At 48.7% G+C, this 17,440-nt stretch overlaps 1 protein-coding gene across 7 annotated transcripts in view; it reads left to right on the top strand.

Moving 5' to 3' along the window:
- Positions 1 to 17,440, top strand: part of ARSG (arylsulfatase G) — a 121,301-nt gene that overhangs the window by 39,483 nt on the left and 64,378 nt on the right. For 5 of the 7 annotated variants that reach the window (XM_079131986.1, XM_079131990.1, XM_079131985.1 and 2 more), the window contains exon 2: positions 2,238 to 2,956. In XM_079131986.1, coding sequence (XP_078988112.1) covers positions 2,739 to 2,956 — 218 coding nt within the window. In that variant the 5' untranslated portion in view covers positions 2,238 to 2,738. Of the gene's footprint in view, positions 1 to 288; positions 411 to 2,237; positions 2,957 to 17,440 lie in introns of those variants that run through there. The other 2 variants (XM_079131988.1, XM_079131991.1) reach the window with 2 other exon arrangements.

Genomic DNA, 17,440 nt, shown 5'->3' with positions numbered 1-17,440 from the left:
AAAGCCGCCTTGGACTGTGGCTCATGGTCAGAAGCCAGAAGAATGAGGCTGGGAATTACCCAGCAGGTGAACAAGTATTTGTTGAGCACCCTCCTTGTTCAAGAGTCTTCTAGAGAGGGAGAAGTCTTTGGGGCCTGAAGGTCAAGAAATACTGGTTAAATCTAATTGCACTTGAAATAACTTGCCTTTTGGAGAGTAGAAGAATTTCACTTCTGAGCAGTTGATTCACTGACCTCCAGATGACACAACTGTTTACTTGGGTTTCCTTTTGTTCTTGATTAAGGACAGTAGTGCCGGGTAGGCAGTGGTGCATGCCTCTAATTAATCCCAGTGATTCTCAGGAGGCTGAGGCAGGAGGATTGCAAGATTGAGGCCAGCCTCAGTGACTTTGCCAGATCCTCAGCAATCTGGTGAGACCTTGCCTCAAAATGAAAAATAGAAAGGATTGGGGATGTGGCTTAAGGGTAAAGTGCTCTTGGACTCAATCCTAGTGTACATGTTGTCTGTGTATATGTGCATGTATGTATAGATATGTGTGTGTGTGTGTGTGTGTGTGTGTGTGTATGTGTATAGATGGAAGTGTGTGCCCATTCTTTTGGTTTTTATCTAAGTCTTCCAGCCATCTTCATCCACTGGGGTTGACTGTTAGGTTAGCTGGAAGGGATACACAATTGGAAAGAGCGTGTATGAGAAGCCCAGCCCTAGTAGAATCCTTATATATTACAAATGGGTTCCTGGTTCCTTCCATAGGTTGAGTGTTCAACTGAGGTTTTTATTTGATCCACAACTTCAGCTCTGACCTTGTAAATTTAGCACTTGTAAGTGAGCTAGGGATGACGTTGTTTGCTTCTTGGCCCTTTTTGCGGCCTTCAGCTTTTGAGAGTCTACCCTTCAATTCCTGCCTTTCAAAACCCAGTCTGCTGTGTTGTGTTTATGTTTGGTCACTGACACTGAGTCATCTCCAGTTAGGCTTAGCCATTTCCTTTTCTTCTAGGACCAGAGTAGCACCTTGCTACTCCAAGAGTGGTCCAAGGACTAGCAGTGTAGGCCCCACCTGGAGGCTTATTAGAAATGCAGATCCTAGGCCCCAGACTTACCTACCGAGTCTGCCTTTTTTTTTTTCTTTCTTTTTGGTGGTACTGGGAATTGAATTTAGGGTCTTGTGCATGTGAGGCAGATGCTACTGGGTCTCACTAAGTTGCCCAGGCTTGGACTTGTGATCCTTCTGCCTTGACCTGCTAAGGTGTGAAGGTTTGAATGTGCATTCGAATGAACATAAAATCCAAAGCTAATTCATACGTGCATCTGCATGGAGCCTCTCACATGCTAGGCATGATGCTCTCCCACTGAGCTATAACCCCAGCCCTAAATTTTCCTACCAAACATTTCATGGCTACAGTGTGCTTAAAAAGTAGTCGATATGCTGGCAGACTGCAGGTGATCGCAGTAGAAAAATAGGGTAAACAGCAGGGGATTGATAAGCAGCAAAAACTGCCTCACCAAGAAACAGATATCCTCTGTTTGAAACCCAAGTAATGGAGCGACAAGGAACACAGCCTCCCTCTAGTCCGCCATCTTGGATCGGGCCTTGACTACAATGTAAAGGGATATATTTCCACTAAAATTTTTTTGAAAAAAATTTCTGACATTTCATTATGAAAAGTACAAACATAGTGAATGGAAAGCATTCTACAATGAATAGCCATATGCCTTCCATCTAGATTCTATGACTGTGTTTTAACCCGCCCCCCAATTAATTTCTATTAAGGTTTCATATGGAAATGTTAGGTAATAGCAAGGCTGTTACAGAGAATTCTGTCTTAGTAATAAGGGTCTCATTCTTTAAGAATTCACAGTGAGTTTGAGGTCACATTTTATTTGGGAATTTCTTGTGAATCAAGGGAAATGTAGAGGTTGAGGAGCCCTGGGATTTGTTAGAGCTGGGGACTGGTTCTCTTTGCACCCAGAATACGGGGCCTCAGTCTCCCCCTGTGTGGGGTATGTGGGTTGAAAGAGATGACCCCTGGTGTCACTGCCAATCCTGTAACTATAAGTCCAGTGCACATATTAGTATCATTATTTTTCAGGTGGAAGAAATTGATGAGCCAGTTAAATATTCAAATAAGAAGGAAAACATCTGTTGGCGTGGAAAAATGATTATTTCCTAAGCTACTGAGTACAACACAGCTGTACTGGTGGTTTTGATTCTGTTTTCTTGTCAATTTTTGTTCTTTCAGGAAACTTTACAGAAACCTCAACCATCTGGAACTCAGAAGCTCATTCGGGGCTGACTGCAGCTTCTAGAACATCCAGGTGTTCTGCAGATGCGAGAATTTGTCCTGTTTGTCACCAGATGGAGTCCCGAACAGATGCAGGGCTCGTGCTGTAGTCCCGACATCCCTGGATTCCGAGGGGTCACTTGCAGAGTGGCCAGAGAGCCCTCATTGACACCGACACATCCAGTCAGCTTCGTTAAGCTGCCGTGGGAAACATCTCCTCTAGTGAGTCAAGCCAAGTGAGGGGCTGCCAGTTTCCTGACTCCCTTGAATTAGGATTCCAGATGGGGGCCTAAGTTCTAGGCCCACCACCACCACCACTGACTGCTACCAGTATGTTCTCGCAAACTCTACTCCTGAGGGACCTGCCAAATTAAAAGTGAGCAGAGGGGAAGCACCTGGAAAAGTCTCTCCTGGTGGCCTCCCGTCGTTATAGACAACAGGAATCTTCCTCTTGTCACCATGGGCTGGCTTTTTCTAAAGGTTTTGTTGGTGGGAGCGAGTTTCTCTGGACTTCTTTATCCCCTCATGGATTTTTGCCTCCGTGGGAAAACAACAGGCCAGAAACCAAATATTGTGATCATTTTGGCTGATGACATGGGGTGGGGTGACCTAGGAGCAAACTGGGCAGAAACAATGGACACTGCCAACCTTGATAAGATGGCTTCAGAAGGAATGAGGTGAGTGTTCGGGATGCCAAGCCGGTATCTCTTTGGATGTCTCACCCCAGTTCTTGTAGGGAAGAGACAGTGTAAGGCACTTAAAAGAGCAATTGAAGGATCTGTGTTGCTTTCATTAATTTGTTGATTTATTTGGGTGAAGCCAGTACAGCATCATGAAGAAACCCATCCACCCACCCACCCATCCATCCATCCATCCACCCACCCATCCACCCACCCACCCACCCACCCATCCACCCATCCACCCATCCACCCACCCACCCATCCATCCATCTACCCATCCATCCATCCATCTACCCATTCATCCATCCATCCATCCACCCATCCACCCATCCACCCACCCACCCACCCATCCATCCATCCACCCCCCCATCCATCCACCCCCCCATCCATCCACCCATCCATCCATCTACCCATCCATCCACCCATCCATCCATCCATCTACCCATCCACCCACCCACCCATCCACCCATCCATCCATCCACCCATCCACCCACCCACCCATCCACCCACCCACCCACCCATCCATCCATCTACCCATCCACCTATCCACCCATTCATCCATTCATCCATCCATCCTCCTATCTATCCATCCATCCATCCATCCATCTTCCTATCTATCCATCCATCCATCCATCCTCCTATCTACCCATCCATCCATCCATCTTCCTATCTATCCATCCATCCATCCATCCTCCTATCTACCCATCCATCCATCTACCCATCCATCTACCCATCCACCCATCTGCCCATTCATCCATCCATCACCTTTCTATCCATCCATCTATCCATCCATCCATCCTCCTATCTACCCATCCATCCATCACCTTTCTATCCATCCGTCCATCCATCCATCCTATCTACCCATCCATCCATTACCTTTCTATCCATCCATCCATCCATCCATCCATCCATCCATTTATCCAATAACATTGTCTGTGTGCATGTTACGAGCTATAGAGGTGAACAAGATAAAAATTCTTGCTGTTTACTCACTCTCTGGCAGATGAGACAGGTTAAAAGGAAGGTAAGAATTACAATTGAAGCTGGTCATGGTGGTGTGTACCTGTAATCCTAGTGGCTTGGGAGGCTGAGGCAGGAGGATCTTGAGTCCAAAGCCACAGCAATTTAGTCAGGCCCTAAGCAATTTAGTGAGACCCTGTCTCAAAATAAAACATCAAAAGGACTGGGGATGTAGCTCAGTGTTTAAGTTAAATCCTGGTACTGGGGGCGGGGGGATTCAGTTGACTCAATTGAGTCTTACATGAATCTGCATCTGGAGTTTTTGGATCCCAGAGGTCAGGATGTGGAACCCAGCCAGGGGATACAAGGGAGAAGCTGACCTTTGAAGAGCAACTGAGAGCCAGTGGGGCACACATGTTTGTAAGTAGACAGGACTAACACCTAAGGCATGCTTAATTCTAAGGGACTGCAGAAGGGGAGAGTGCTAAAGTGGTGAGCCAGTATTTAAAAACAGCCATTGCAGATTTTTGGTCAAACACCTGGCTTCTTTTCCCTCCCAGATGGAGATCAAGTGTCAGAGCTTTTTGACCTCTGTATTTTTTTTTTTTTCCTGGGCAGATGTTGATCTGATTGGCCAGCTCGGTTCCTGTCTGCACTGGGTTAAACTCCCACGTTGGCTGAGTGGTCCACCTTCCACTCAGTATGACACGTGGGACATCTCCACAGGGCTTCAATCTCTTGTGTCCCTGAGCTCAGCACTTTCCCCCAGAAATAGGGACAATCACATCTTCTTTCATACCTTGCAGCCTCCTCCTCACCTCAGTCAAGAGGAACTTTCTAGAATCACTCCTCTATTTCCAATCCTTCACAGGCATTTTGTGTCTCTAAGGATAATATCCAGACTGTACAGTGTCTCACAAACTGGTGTTCATTTCCATCCTTCCATCTTCCCCATCTTCGGCTCTTGCCTCCCTTGGCCCGGCCCCACTTCACCCGTCTGTGGTGGGTTCTTCCTGGTGCACTGTCCACATCCTCTGCTTTAGGAGTTACTGCTTACTGCTTAGGTCTCTGTTCCTTCAGGAAAGATATTCTGGATGCCTAAGGGTGTCCCACCCTTACCTGCTTGACATGGTGATTGTTTGTGCCTCTGACCACCTGTGTTGGGTTGAATAGCATCCATCCCCACCAAGCGTGGCCACCCAGAACCTCAGAATGTGATCTCATTTGGAAACAGGGTCTTTGTGAATATAATTAGTTACGAATCTTAATGATTTAATGAGTCTAGGGTGGGACCTAAATCCATGATGAGGGCCCTTATGAGAAGAAGAGAGGAAACACAGAGAAGAAGATATTGGGAAGGTGGAGATGGAGCTTGCAGGGATAGGTGAATCTACACTAAGGGCTGCCGGCAACACAGGAAACCAGGAGCAGCTTAGAGTCCAGTCTCCGTCAGTTCCTCCAGAGGGATCCAACCCTGCTGATGTCTTGATTTCAGACTTCTGGCCTCTTGAACTGGGTTATAAACCACCCAGTGTCATATGTTATGGCATATGTCATATGTTCAGGCTCCTCCCTTCGAGCTCTGGACTTGAGGAGGAAAAGTATTTTGTCAGTTCTCCCCTTATAGTCCTAGCAAGAGCCCAGGGCCTCCCCACATATTAAGCAGTTCATGAATACATGATCATCAGTAAATGAGCTGAAATGTCAAATTTTGCAAGTAGTAAGATTTTTTCTGGAGAGAGAGTTAACCCAGATGATCACATTTGCCAGTCTCGGGGACCTGGGTTGCCAGATGCTTAAGGACTTCCGCTTTCAGTTTCCAGCAGGTTTGTGGGGAGATAACCAGGCCCGTTATTTAAGTTGAGATTTAGGAGACTGGACATTTTCCTCCCGGGCTGCCCCGCCAGCATACTCATCCTGAGCAAAAAGGGTGTCTAAGAGTCGGGCCCGTTTTGGGGGACTTTCCTATTTTCTTGCCTTTATGAATGTATTCTGGGCCTGTGACGGTGGCCGGGTGTGCTGCCCTTGGGCCTGAGGTCAAGGCTTCTTCACTCTGTGCGTTGCTAACAGGAAAGATGAACTTCCTGCGAGGCCACAGAGTGATTCGTCACTGGCTTCTCCACTGACCGCTCGCTCACTGCCAGTGGAGAATCATGAACTCGTGTTGCTAAGTAGGGCTGAGGTGTGACTTGAGAAAGTGTCTTTCCTGGTCATTTTGGTTTATTTCTAGTTTTTAATTTGGATTAGTGTCTTCTTTGATTGACTATTCCTTTAGTGTAGTTCCTCCCTTGACTGGTTTTTACTTTTTTTTTTTTTTTTTTTTTCATTTCATCTTCATGGAATATTTTCTTAAGAATGTTCTGAAGCGCAGGCTTTCTGGTTGTGAATTCTTTTCATTTTTTTTATCACAGAAGGTTTTTATTTCATATTCAAATCTGATGCATAATTTTGCTGGATATAGGATTCTTGGTTGGCATACATTTTCTTTTTTTCTTTTTTTTCTGGGGGGGGGCCAGGGAATGCACTCAGGGGCACTCAACCACTGAGCCACATGCTCAGTCCTGTTTTGTATTTTATTTAGGGACAGGGTCTCACTGAATTGCTTAGTGCCTTGCTAAGTTGCTGAGGCTGGCTTTGAACTTGAGATCCTCCTGCCTCAGCCTATAATCGCTGAGATTATAGGCATGCACCACCACGCCCGGCCAGCATCCATTTTCTTTAAGAGCTTGGTATATGTTATTCCAGGACCTCCTAACTTTGAGGGTCTGGGTTGAGAAATCATCTGAGATCTGAATTGGTTTCCCCCTCTATGTAATCTAATATTTTTCTCTCATAGCCTTTCAAAATCTACGTTTATTCTGTATGCTAGGTGTTTTCATTATAATGTGCCTTGATTGGGTCTGTTATAATTTTGCACATTTGGGGTCCTGTAAGCCTCTTGTATTTGATTTTCCATTTTATTCTTTAGATTTGGGAAATTTTCTGATATTATTTCATCCAAAAGATTGTGCATTCCTTTAGTTTGTACCTTTGTGCCTTCATCTATTCTGATAAATCTTAAATTTGGTCTTTATGTGTTTATCCCATAATCCTTAGAAGTTCTGTTCATGGTTTCTTAACATCTTCTCTCTGTGGCCAACTCTATTTTCAAGATTATATATTTTGTCTCCATTGCCTGAGGTTCTATCTTCCAAGCAGTCTAGTTAGTTGGTGATGCTTTCTATTGAATTTTTAATTTGATTTATTGTTTTCTTCATTTCAAGGCTTTTTTTGTATTTTTTTTTCAGAATCTCTGTCTCTTTATTGAAGTCATCTTTTGCTACCTGTATTTGCTCTCTTGCATCATCCTTTACTTTGCAGATCAGTTTAACTATGTACATTCCAAACTCCTTCTCTGACATTTCTTCCACTGTACTGTTGATGGATTCTATTAATGGAATATTTTGGTTTGCTTGGGGCAATTTGCTCCCTTGCTTTTTTATGTTGTTTGTGTGTCTACCCATCCAATAGTGTGGATCTGAGGCAGTAGAGTTTCTACCCTGCGGACTTATAGTGTCCCTGCAGGTTTCCAGTGCCTCACTGTTTAGGGGGAGACAATAATCACAACAACCAGTGCAAACAATTTGCAGCATTAAACCAAATAATTTCTACTATGACGTCTACGGTGTTAATTATCAAAATAAATAGAAATGATATGATCAGTTATTGCCTACAATAAAAATTGCAAGTGTACAAAAGGGTTTATAATTTCAAACGGTGGGCAGGGAGAGAACAGAGCTGTGATGATTATGAGGGAGGAGAAGAGAAGACAGAAGGAGAAGATTAAAGGAAGAGTGAAAGAGAACGATAGAGATGGGCTGTTAGCAGAAGAAAAGAGAGAATCAAGAGGAAATGGGAGAAAAAATATAGAGCGAAAATTTTTAAACATAAAAGAATACAAAACTAAAATATACTAATCAAACATCCTTAGTCACAAAAAGCTAATCTATGTAAAGTAACTGACTCCAGAAAGTGCTAGAAATGAGAATTTTAAAAAAAAACATAGGAGACTGTATAGATGTCTGTGTCCCATGAAGGTCACAATTAAACAGTGAAAAAGAATTTAGAAATATCTTGATGAAAAGTTGAAGAATTCTTTCCGCTGGAGTAGAGACTTCTCAGCTTCCCTTCTCAGCAGTGTTAGGCGGGGTCTGCCGGAGCGTGGTGCCCTGCCCTCTGGCTTGCTGGGGTGGAGCTGGTGCCCTGGACGGAGCTCTCTGGAGCAGGGCGTGGGCTGAGGCAGGCCCGGGCTCTTTGCTGAATGCTGTCGGGGCTGGAGATTTCCAATCAGCACATCTCCAGGGCCCACTCCTTGCTGGTCCAGCTGGTGGACTTTACCCCAGGCACTCCTGGGTTCCTCTGTGTGGTGGGGGAGCCCAATCTTAGTCCCCTGTGTCCCCTGCAGACCCCAGGTTTCCTGCTCTCAGGTTCCGTTTCCAAACATCCTCTCCCACCCAGCCCCTCTGAGTTCCTGGCCAGATGCGTCTCTCCTGCAGGCAGCCTGGTGGAGGGAGAGGGCTTAGAGCCGGTGGGTTTCTGCGACCGGTCTCCCCGTGTAAGCCTCTCTCCATGTTTGATTTTCTCCTGGTCTCTGAGGCCCACTCCATGTCATGCAGTGTGTCTCCTCGGCCCGTATCTTGGGCCAAACTTGGGTTTGCCAGGAATCGGCGTCCTCTGTTGCCCACCCTGTGCCGAGGCTGCAGAACGGTTCCTCCCTGTGCGCCTCACCTGGAGGGAAGGCGGCCTCTTTCCTCACACGCGGATATGGTGCAGTGAGTCCTGGTTTGCTGGGCACTGTCCTTGGTCTCTAAACGCTCCGCACCCAGACACGCCTCGGGCCTCCCCAAAACGCAGGTTCCCCGAGTTCCCTGATCCCTCTACTGTGCTCATGGAGGGGCTACTGTGGCCGGAGCTTCCGGCCCAACTGTGGCAGTGGCTGTGCTGCTGGCATTTCTTCCCTTATTTTATTATATCCAACCTCCCATATCCCCAGTCTGCTTTGAATGTCCAGTTTTAGGTTCCAGTAAAGCCCTGCTCCACCCTTTTGTGATCACCCACATTGCCGAGAAGCTGCCTGTCTGCTTTCTTGGCTTCACACCAGGGCACAGCCAGGAACGCCACCTCCTCTAGTCCGCCATCTTGGATCTCTCCAAGAAAGTGTCTTGCCTGTTATCTCCTTTTCATTAGAGTCTCCTATTCCTAGGACTGCGGGTACTAATTACTATAGGCTGACTGGCTTCAAACAGCAGTAATCCATCCAGGCCTGTCATCCCAGGAACTTGGGAGGCTGAGGCAGGAGGATCTCAAGTTCAAGGCCAGCTTCAGCAACTTAGTGAGGCCCAAAGTCACTTAGAGACACCCTGTCTCAAAAAAGTAAAAAAGAAAGGGGCTGGGGATGTAGCTCAATGGCAAAGCACCCTTGGGTTCAATCCTCAGTACCAAAATAAGAACATTAATCCAGACTTTCAGAATGCAGGAGGCCAAAATCAAAGTGTGGCTGGGGTACTTCCTTCTAGAATCTCTAAGGAAGCATCGGTATGTGCCTCTGTTCTTGCCTCTCTCTTAGCTTCTGCTGCAGGCTGACCTTCTTATCTAGCAGACTCCAATCTCTGCTTGGTTGTCACATGATATTCTGGCGTGACTGTGTCCATACCTTCCTCTTCTAATAAAGATTCCAGTCTGTGGGTCTTTCAGACCCACCCTCATCCTGTCTGACCTCACTTCAACTTGATATATCTGCAGAGACCCTGTTCCAACTGAGGTCACAGTCCCAGGTCCTGGATGGGAATGATCTTTGGAGGATTATTATTCAAGCCAGTACCATTAACTATACCACATAATCTGTGTTTCTTGGCTCTTAACATAGCCTGTAATACAGCAGGTGCTTAATAAAGGTTTGCTGCATTGAAGAGTAAATATCATGCTTAAGAGGGCGGATTCTGGGGCCAGAGGGCTTGACTTCAAATCCTGACTCTGTGCGACCTTCAGATGCTTGCTTTCCTCTCCTGTCCGTGGGGACAACGACAGCATGTCCCTCCTAGGATGTGGCAAGGCCTGTGTCGACGGGGATATATGTTAGCTGTGGTTATTTTTGTTCCTGGTACTAGAAGTAATACCCATCTGGATCGCCGTGCAGTGTCAGTCGGCTACTCAGCATGAAGAAAGGTCTAAATGACACATCGTGGAAGGTGAATGTGGAGTTCCAGAGACAGAGCCCTGTTGATCCCTTTGTGGGCGCACCCACGGGGGCCGACACCTGTGCTTCAGTCCACGCAGCAGCTGCAGCCATAGCTGAGCCTTGCCAAGTGCTTGCGCAGTGCCCAGCCTGGGCGACGACCCATTGGCTTCTTGCTAGCACATACCTGTCTCTTGATGCACAGGTGAGGAAATGGAGGGTGAGGAGCTCACCCAGAGTTGGTGAGTGACTAAGCCAATACTGAAGATCATCTTAGAGCCCATCCTGAAGGGCCGGGGGGAACTGGGGAATGAACATGGAGGCTTGGGCTGGCTGGGCAGTGGACTGGTGAAGAGGAGACTCGGAATCTCAACATGTCCTCTACTTTTGGTGCCGTGCAAGGATTTCTGTGCCATTCATTTATGAGGCAGTCTGGGAAACACGTCGTAGGTGTCAGTCATTGGAAAAGTCAATGCAGCCATCGTCAGGAGGCTCAGCCAGCGGGGACGTGCTGGCTCTGTTGTAGACGTCTGTGCTCTTACGCCACTGATTCCGAGCCCCTCTTCATTCTCCTAACATTGCACTTATTTCTGTGTCCCTGCCCCAGGGCCTTTGCAGAGGCCGTTCCTCTTACTGCAGACACTCTCTTTAGGTTTTGCCTGACGGGTTCCTTATCCTTCTGGTCTCCACTCCCCTCAGATGTCATGTCCTTGGAGAGACCTTTCCTAACCATTCTCTCCATTCCTGCCTCCTTCCCGTATGTACCCTTCACTGCCCCCGCCAACTTTTTTGGATACTGGGGATTGAACCCAGGGGTATTTTACAACTAAGCCTGGCTAAGTTGCTGAGGCTGGCCTCAGACTTGCGATCCTCCTGCCTCAGCCTCCTGAGTTGCTGGAGTTGCGGCCTTGCACCATTGCACCTGGCCCTGCGTCGCTGTTGAAATGCTCTTCTGTGCTCCTCTCTTACCTGTCTGTCACAGTGGCGGGTCAGCTCCATAGGGAGCCACCTCATCTGTCCTGTTCCTGCCTCTAGTGTCTGAAATGCTGCCTGGCGCGTGGTGGGCGCTCACGTCATGTTCATCCAAGCATCCGTACTCCTGGATCTGAGATTGTAGGCGTCCACACACCGGTTAGCCACAGCATGGGCTCTGGAACCGGACTGCCCGGGTCTGTTCGTTGCTGGCTGTGGGACACGGGCTAGTTACTAGACCTTGCTGGGCCTCACTTTGTTCATCTCTGCAGTTGGACGGTAATGGCGCTTCCGTGACTGAGGTTGTGAGGAGCCGATGAGATAGGTCGTGTGCGTGTTTTGAGGGTGGTGATGACCCACGGGTGACTTGTGGGAGAGGAGGATGACCAGCGGGGGTGAGAGGGGGTCCCCACCAGCCAGGCCAGATGCTGCACTCATTTGAGTCGCTGGTTCGGAGGGGCGCGGAGGTGGCCATGTGACCGCGCTTGGGCACAGCACTGAGCGATGCATTGACTCCGCACCTTGCTCTCGCTTCCTCCCTGCCCTGTCCAGTCCGTGCTGCTGCCAGAAGTCCTAGGCCATGGCTTAGCAAGGTGTCAAGGGTCAGCACCTACCAGTCCAAGGTCAGCGGCTTCCAGGGACTTGAGGCTGTTTCTGAAAAGGGCCTTGGTGAGGAAGGAATTGAGTTGGCGATTCAAACACCTGGTTTGATTTGGTTTTCTGTTCTCAGAACTGACCTTTATTTTTTCCCCCTTTCTGGTATTGGGGATTGAACCCAGGGGTGTTCTACCACTGAAACACACCCCCAATGTGATTTGGATTCTTTATTTTGGAGACAGTGTGTCCCAAAATAGCCAAGACTGGCCTTGAACTTAGCATCCTCCTAACTCAGCCTCCCGGGTAGCTGGGATTGTAGGCATGGGCCACAGCACCCGGCTCAGAATGGAGTTTGGGGGGAATCAATCCACCTTCTTCCGCCTCGGGACTCTTTTACTGAGCCATGTTACCTTGAGAATTTTGGAGTAACTAAAGGAGCGTCCTGCGGGGGACTTTGGTAGGGTCTTGCCCTCTGGGGCACACTCTGGGAGCTGGGACAGAAAGAACATTCTGAACAAGACCCATGTCACCAAGACAAGGACCCTCCCCCATCGTGTGACCCCCTTCTAGTTCAGTGCCCCCTGGGATACAGTGACCCAGCTGCAGGGCCCGGGGGACCCTGGCTGGGGAGAGGTCCTCTGGTCCTCTGACCTTCACCGGTGACTCTGAGTTGTTTGCTTTGGGAGTTCCCATTCCGTCTTCTCGTCGGCGCTCAGCACTGCGATCAGGGAGCCTTCCATCCTTGCACTTGGGCAAATAGGTCAAGTAGACGTAAAAGTCACACGATGACCACCTACCCACGGGGGAAGGCGGAGGCTCAGCTGAAGAGAAGGCAGGGTTTTGTCTCATGGCTGTTTAATAGAGGGGACATTCAGAAGCACAGTGACCTACGTGGTAGCCAATCTAGAGGAAGGAACTGAAATACTACCAGCGGGGCCCTGCCGCCAGCCTGCTTAGCCTGAGGTTCAAAGGTGCACTTCCGTCCGCTATCCTCAGTCCTCTTTTAAGCCCGCCGTGCTCAGTCATCGGACATGAATCTCCGCTAAGGACTGGCCAAGGGACAAATGCAGGGAGACCCCAGCCAGCTCTGCCCTTCAGAAACATGTGTCCTGGTGGCAAATATGGACAAGAGACCCACTTTGAGGATGCAGGTGGGGGATGTGCTGGCAGACAGGAGCTCCTGCCCTGTCTCCTGCCCCTGGAGCTTTTACGTCACAGGAGTCGGATGTAACTGACTTGACAGATTTAGCACAGCACTCACACATGGGTCCCAGGGAAGACAGTAAAAGCCTCGGCGCTGGGCCTCTCGCCTTCCAGATGGCAAAGCCCAGAGTGAGAGGCCGTGTGGAAGGTGGTGCTTTGGGACTCCAGGAGGGGACAGGCATTTCCATCTCGCAGAGCCAGGAGGGGCTCCTTAAGGGCTGTCTCTCGGGACCTTGGCGATGCCCCAGACCTTGGCGATGATCACAATTACAGATAGAGGGCTGGGGCTCAGTGGCAGAGCGCTTGCCTAGCATGTCTGAGGCACTGGGTTCGATCCTCAGCACTGCATTTAAAAAAAATTAATAAAATATAGGTCCATCAACAACTAAAAATATATATAAAAAATTAAAAAAAGAAAAAAGAATTAGAGATGGAGAGGTAAGGGTGCTCTCGGCAGCCTGGGGGGCCAGAGGGAAGGCCCAGAACAGAGAGGTGCTGTTCACTCAGCAGACGTCAGTGGAGTCTCCCGGGCACTGTCTAGACAGAAACCCGGGCTCTCCCTGGCTTGAGCTGGGCCGGAGGCGAGCTGGATTGATGGGCAGAGCAGCCGGTGAGGGGCATCGTGTGCAGCGTAGACCTTTGGACTTGATCCTGAAGGCCTTGGGGAACCTTGGGAACTTCAGCAAGACTGAAGTCCTTGGCCTGCATTTGAGATGGAATGTTCCAGCGTTCCTGGGATGATCCAAAATGGCAACCCAGAGCCATGCCTTACAGGGCCCTCCAGGATGGCTTCGCCCAGGGTCGCCGTGGTGCGGAGAGGCGTCAGATCCGGGAGGCCTGGAGGCGCCATGCCATTTCCTTTGCTGTGTCCTTTGGGTGTGAATGTACACATACCCAGCGTGAGAGGAAAGAGCCTGGTGGGTCTGCCAGGGACCGTACCGAGCTCAGCTGCCAGGAACCTTTTTTAGAAAGGGCAAGGGCACAGCAGATGAATGAGCAGTGACAGAACATTCCACATTAACTATTTGCTACCACATTTGCTTGCACTTGACAAAGGGCCTGTGGTCGGTTATCCCAGGAACTTCCCTTCGCCGCCTTTGAAGAACAAACCAACTCTCGTCCCATTTAACAGAAAGCAACCTGGAGTCCGCGCCCAGCTGCCCGTCCATTTGTCTAAGTCATTTGAGCATCTTCCCATTGACCCCAGCCCCACCCTGACCCTCTCTGCACACAGGCCACAGCAAATGATTTCTAAAAACTGTTTCCACCTCCAAGCCTTTAAATTATGAATGGAGCAAGCATAGTTTTTATTCCAGTCACATAGCAATTTAGAGAGTTGCCACAGAGAGCCTCATCATCTACTTTAAATTCTTTGTAAATGAAGACCGGACACGCTTAACTTCGCAATGTTATGTCTCTCGGGGGCTCCGGTGGCAGCATTTCCAGTGCAAGCCTTCCCTGATTCTAATGCACGTAATTTATGCAACGGCAAGTTGCTTTGGTTTCTGTCTGGCTGTGTCTTAATTTGTGCTGATTTTCTTGTTAACAGGCTGCTGTAATGTCTGGCTCCGTATTTCCAGTTCTGGTTTACAATGTATTTTCAGACTTTAATGAGGACCCCTGTTGGTGAACTGGCCTGAACCTGCCCAGATAGATTTGGGGAAAAACAAGAGCGCTTTCCAAATAACAAGGCCATTTTAGTGCTTATTAATTAGTCCTCACCAAATGGAGACAGAGGCCAGGAGAGGCAGAAGAAGGGATGTACAGTTCTGCGCTTCACTTTTTTTTTTTTTTTTTGGTACTAGGGATCGAACCCGGGGCGCTCTACCACTGAGCCACATCTCGAGCCCCTTTAAAGTTTTATTTTGAGACAGGGTCTCACTAAGTGGCCCAGGCTGGCCTCAAACTTGGGATCCTCCTGACTCAGTCTCCAAATGGCTGGGATTCCAAGCATGCGATGCCCCGCCCAGCAGCAGGTCAGTTCTCAAGGCTGCGAATTTTGTGGGGAGGCTGTTGAGAGGGTACCGTCAAAGCTTTCCAAAGACCTGGAAGTAAAGGAAGGAAGATTTTTTTTCCGAGAGCTAAGCTATGAACTTTCACACACCGTGGGGAAGAAATCAAGCCCTAACCGTGTCAGCTTAAGTGATTATGTGAAAAATGGCCAAACACCCCCCCCCCCCCCCCAATTAAACGACCTGAGTTTCTTTCTTGGAGCCTTGTTTGTTCATTCACCAGTTACTACAGCGGCAGGTGTGCCCCCACTCCCTGCCTGGGGCTGCAGATGGAGCCCTAACCTCCATCCTCATAGAATTTATAGTCTGCAAAGGAGCTCAAGGCTACCTCTTCCTAGAGAGATGTGCTCTAGCATTGATGGTGCTAATATGCGCACTGCGAGACCACCCAGGGCAGAAGTTAAAAACAGGGGCAGGGATGACATTCGAGCAAGGTGTGGCCGTCACCATCCACCCAGCTGTGTTCCTCAACTCAGGCTGCGATGACAGACATCTTAGGCGGGGTAGCTATTTGTTTATTTGCTGCTGAGGAATGAACCAGGGTGCTTTACCACCGAGCTACATCCCCAATCCTTTTTATTTTTTATTTTGAGACGGGGTCTCCCTAAGTGGCTGAGGCTGAACTTGAACTTGCACTCTTCCTGCCTCAGTCTCCCAGGTCGTTGGGATTACAGGTGGGCACCATTGTGCCTGGTTCGATTGGGTGGCTGGAAGTCCAAGATCAGGGATCCGGGGTCAGCTGGGTGGGCTCTGTTGAACACCCTTTTCTGGCTAGCACCACCATCTTGCTCTGTTTCTATGTGGCAGAGACACAGAGAGCTCTGGTTTGTGCTCTCTCTCTCTCTCTCTCTCTCTCTCTCTCTCTTTTGGTGATTCTGGTGATCAAACCCAGGGCCTTGCCCACATCCTCTACCGCCAAGCCCTCTCTTCCTCTTTTAATAATGGTACTCAGGCTGGAGATACAGCTCAGTTGGAAGAGTGCTTGCCTTACATGCAGTAGGCCCTGGGTTCAATCCCCAGCACTACCACCAAAAAAATAAAAAATAAAAAAAATAATAATAATGGTATTCATCTTATCTTGGGGGCTTCACCTTCAGGATCCCCACCTCCAAATGCCACCACATTGGTGATTAGGGGTTCCAAACAGGAAATTTGGGGGAACAAAGCATTTAGACCATGGCACCAAGCAAGAAGAAACAATGGTCATTGACCAGAGACTTGAGAGGCTGAGGCAGGAGGATCCCAAATTCAAGGCCAGCCTTAGCAACTTAGTGAGGCTGAGTGATAATGCACCTCTTGAATCAATCCCCAGTGCCAGGGTGACAAGAAAAAAAAAAAAAAAGAAGAAAGAAAAGAAAAGGAAAAAAAAAAATTGATCCACGGTGGACAGAAAGACAAGTCCCTTTGGCAGCCTCCGACTCCTCCTCCACAGTCCACTTGAGCACCTCAGCATGAACGAACTGCACTCTTGCCAAGGCAACCCGTGGATACTGACTTCCTGTTTAACTTCTGCTCAGGAAGAAAACATGTTGACCACTCTGACACCCTGCTCCCCGTCATCCTGGGAAGTCAGCTGGGCACAGCACCGCTTGTCCTTCTCAGGCTCACGGGGCTGGTGTGCATGTGAGTCAGGCCGTCAGGGCCGGCCCCAGCAAGAACGAGTCTCAGGATCTGCCCCGCCAGAGACCGGCTCCTGTAACACGGTGACCTAGTTAACGTGAGGCCCCGTGTGGGGATTTGGTTTGGCTGGGCTCTAGGTTCCAGTTCTAGCTCTGTCATCTGCTTGCCGACTCGGTCTTCAGTGCAGCTTGGAGGTCAGACTCACACTGGCCTCAGTTTCCTCGTCTATGAAATGGGAATTCTGATGATTTTTTTTTTTTTTTAAGTTTTTTTTCTCTTCCTCTTCCTTCTTGTGGCACTGGGGAATGAGCTCAGGGGTGCTTTACCACTGACCTACCTCCTCAGCTTCCCACCCTGCTACCTTTTTTTTTTTTTTTTTTTAATTTTGAGAAGGGTCTCACTAAGTTGCCGAGGTTGGCCTTGAATTTGAGATCCTCCTGCCTCAGCCTCCCTGGTCACTGGGATTACAGGCATGTGCCACCATGCCTGGCCAGATTGTTTTAAAAATTAGGAGAAATACATTCATGCATCCCTTCTTAGAAATATATCCTGAGAAATGGGTCATGAGATGATTTCCTTGTTGCATGGCCATTGTCTGTAGAAGTGTCCTTACCCAAGCCAAGATGGCCACGACCTCACTAGCCATTGAAATAGGCGTGCTGTCATACCGACCTTCTCATGCAGGGCTTGACTGTGTGCACAGGATGATTGGGGTGGGCTGGGGACACAGCTCAGTGGTTGAGCACTCGCCTAGCATGTGCGAGGCCCTGGGCTCAAGCCCCAGGCCTGCAGAAAAAGATGATTCGAGTGGTGGCCCTTTGGTAGATGGTAACTTTTCCTGTTATGAGAAAAACCGAAGCTGATGCCTGTTTATCCTTTAGGTCTCAGCTTCCCCCCCCACTC

This window comes from Sciurus vulgaris (genome assembly GCF_902686455.1).
Source record: "Sciurus vulgaris genome assembly, chromosome: 3".
In the NCBI taxonomy this organism is placed as follows: Eukaryota; Metazoa; Chordata; class Mammalia; order Rodentia; family Sciuridae; genus Sciurus; species Sciurus vulgaris.
The sequence above is the reverse complement of the archived record's forward strand: the minus strand, read 5'-3'. Positions and strand labels throughout refer to the sequence as shown.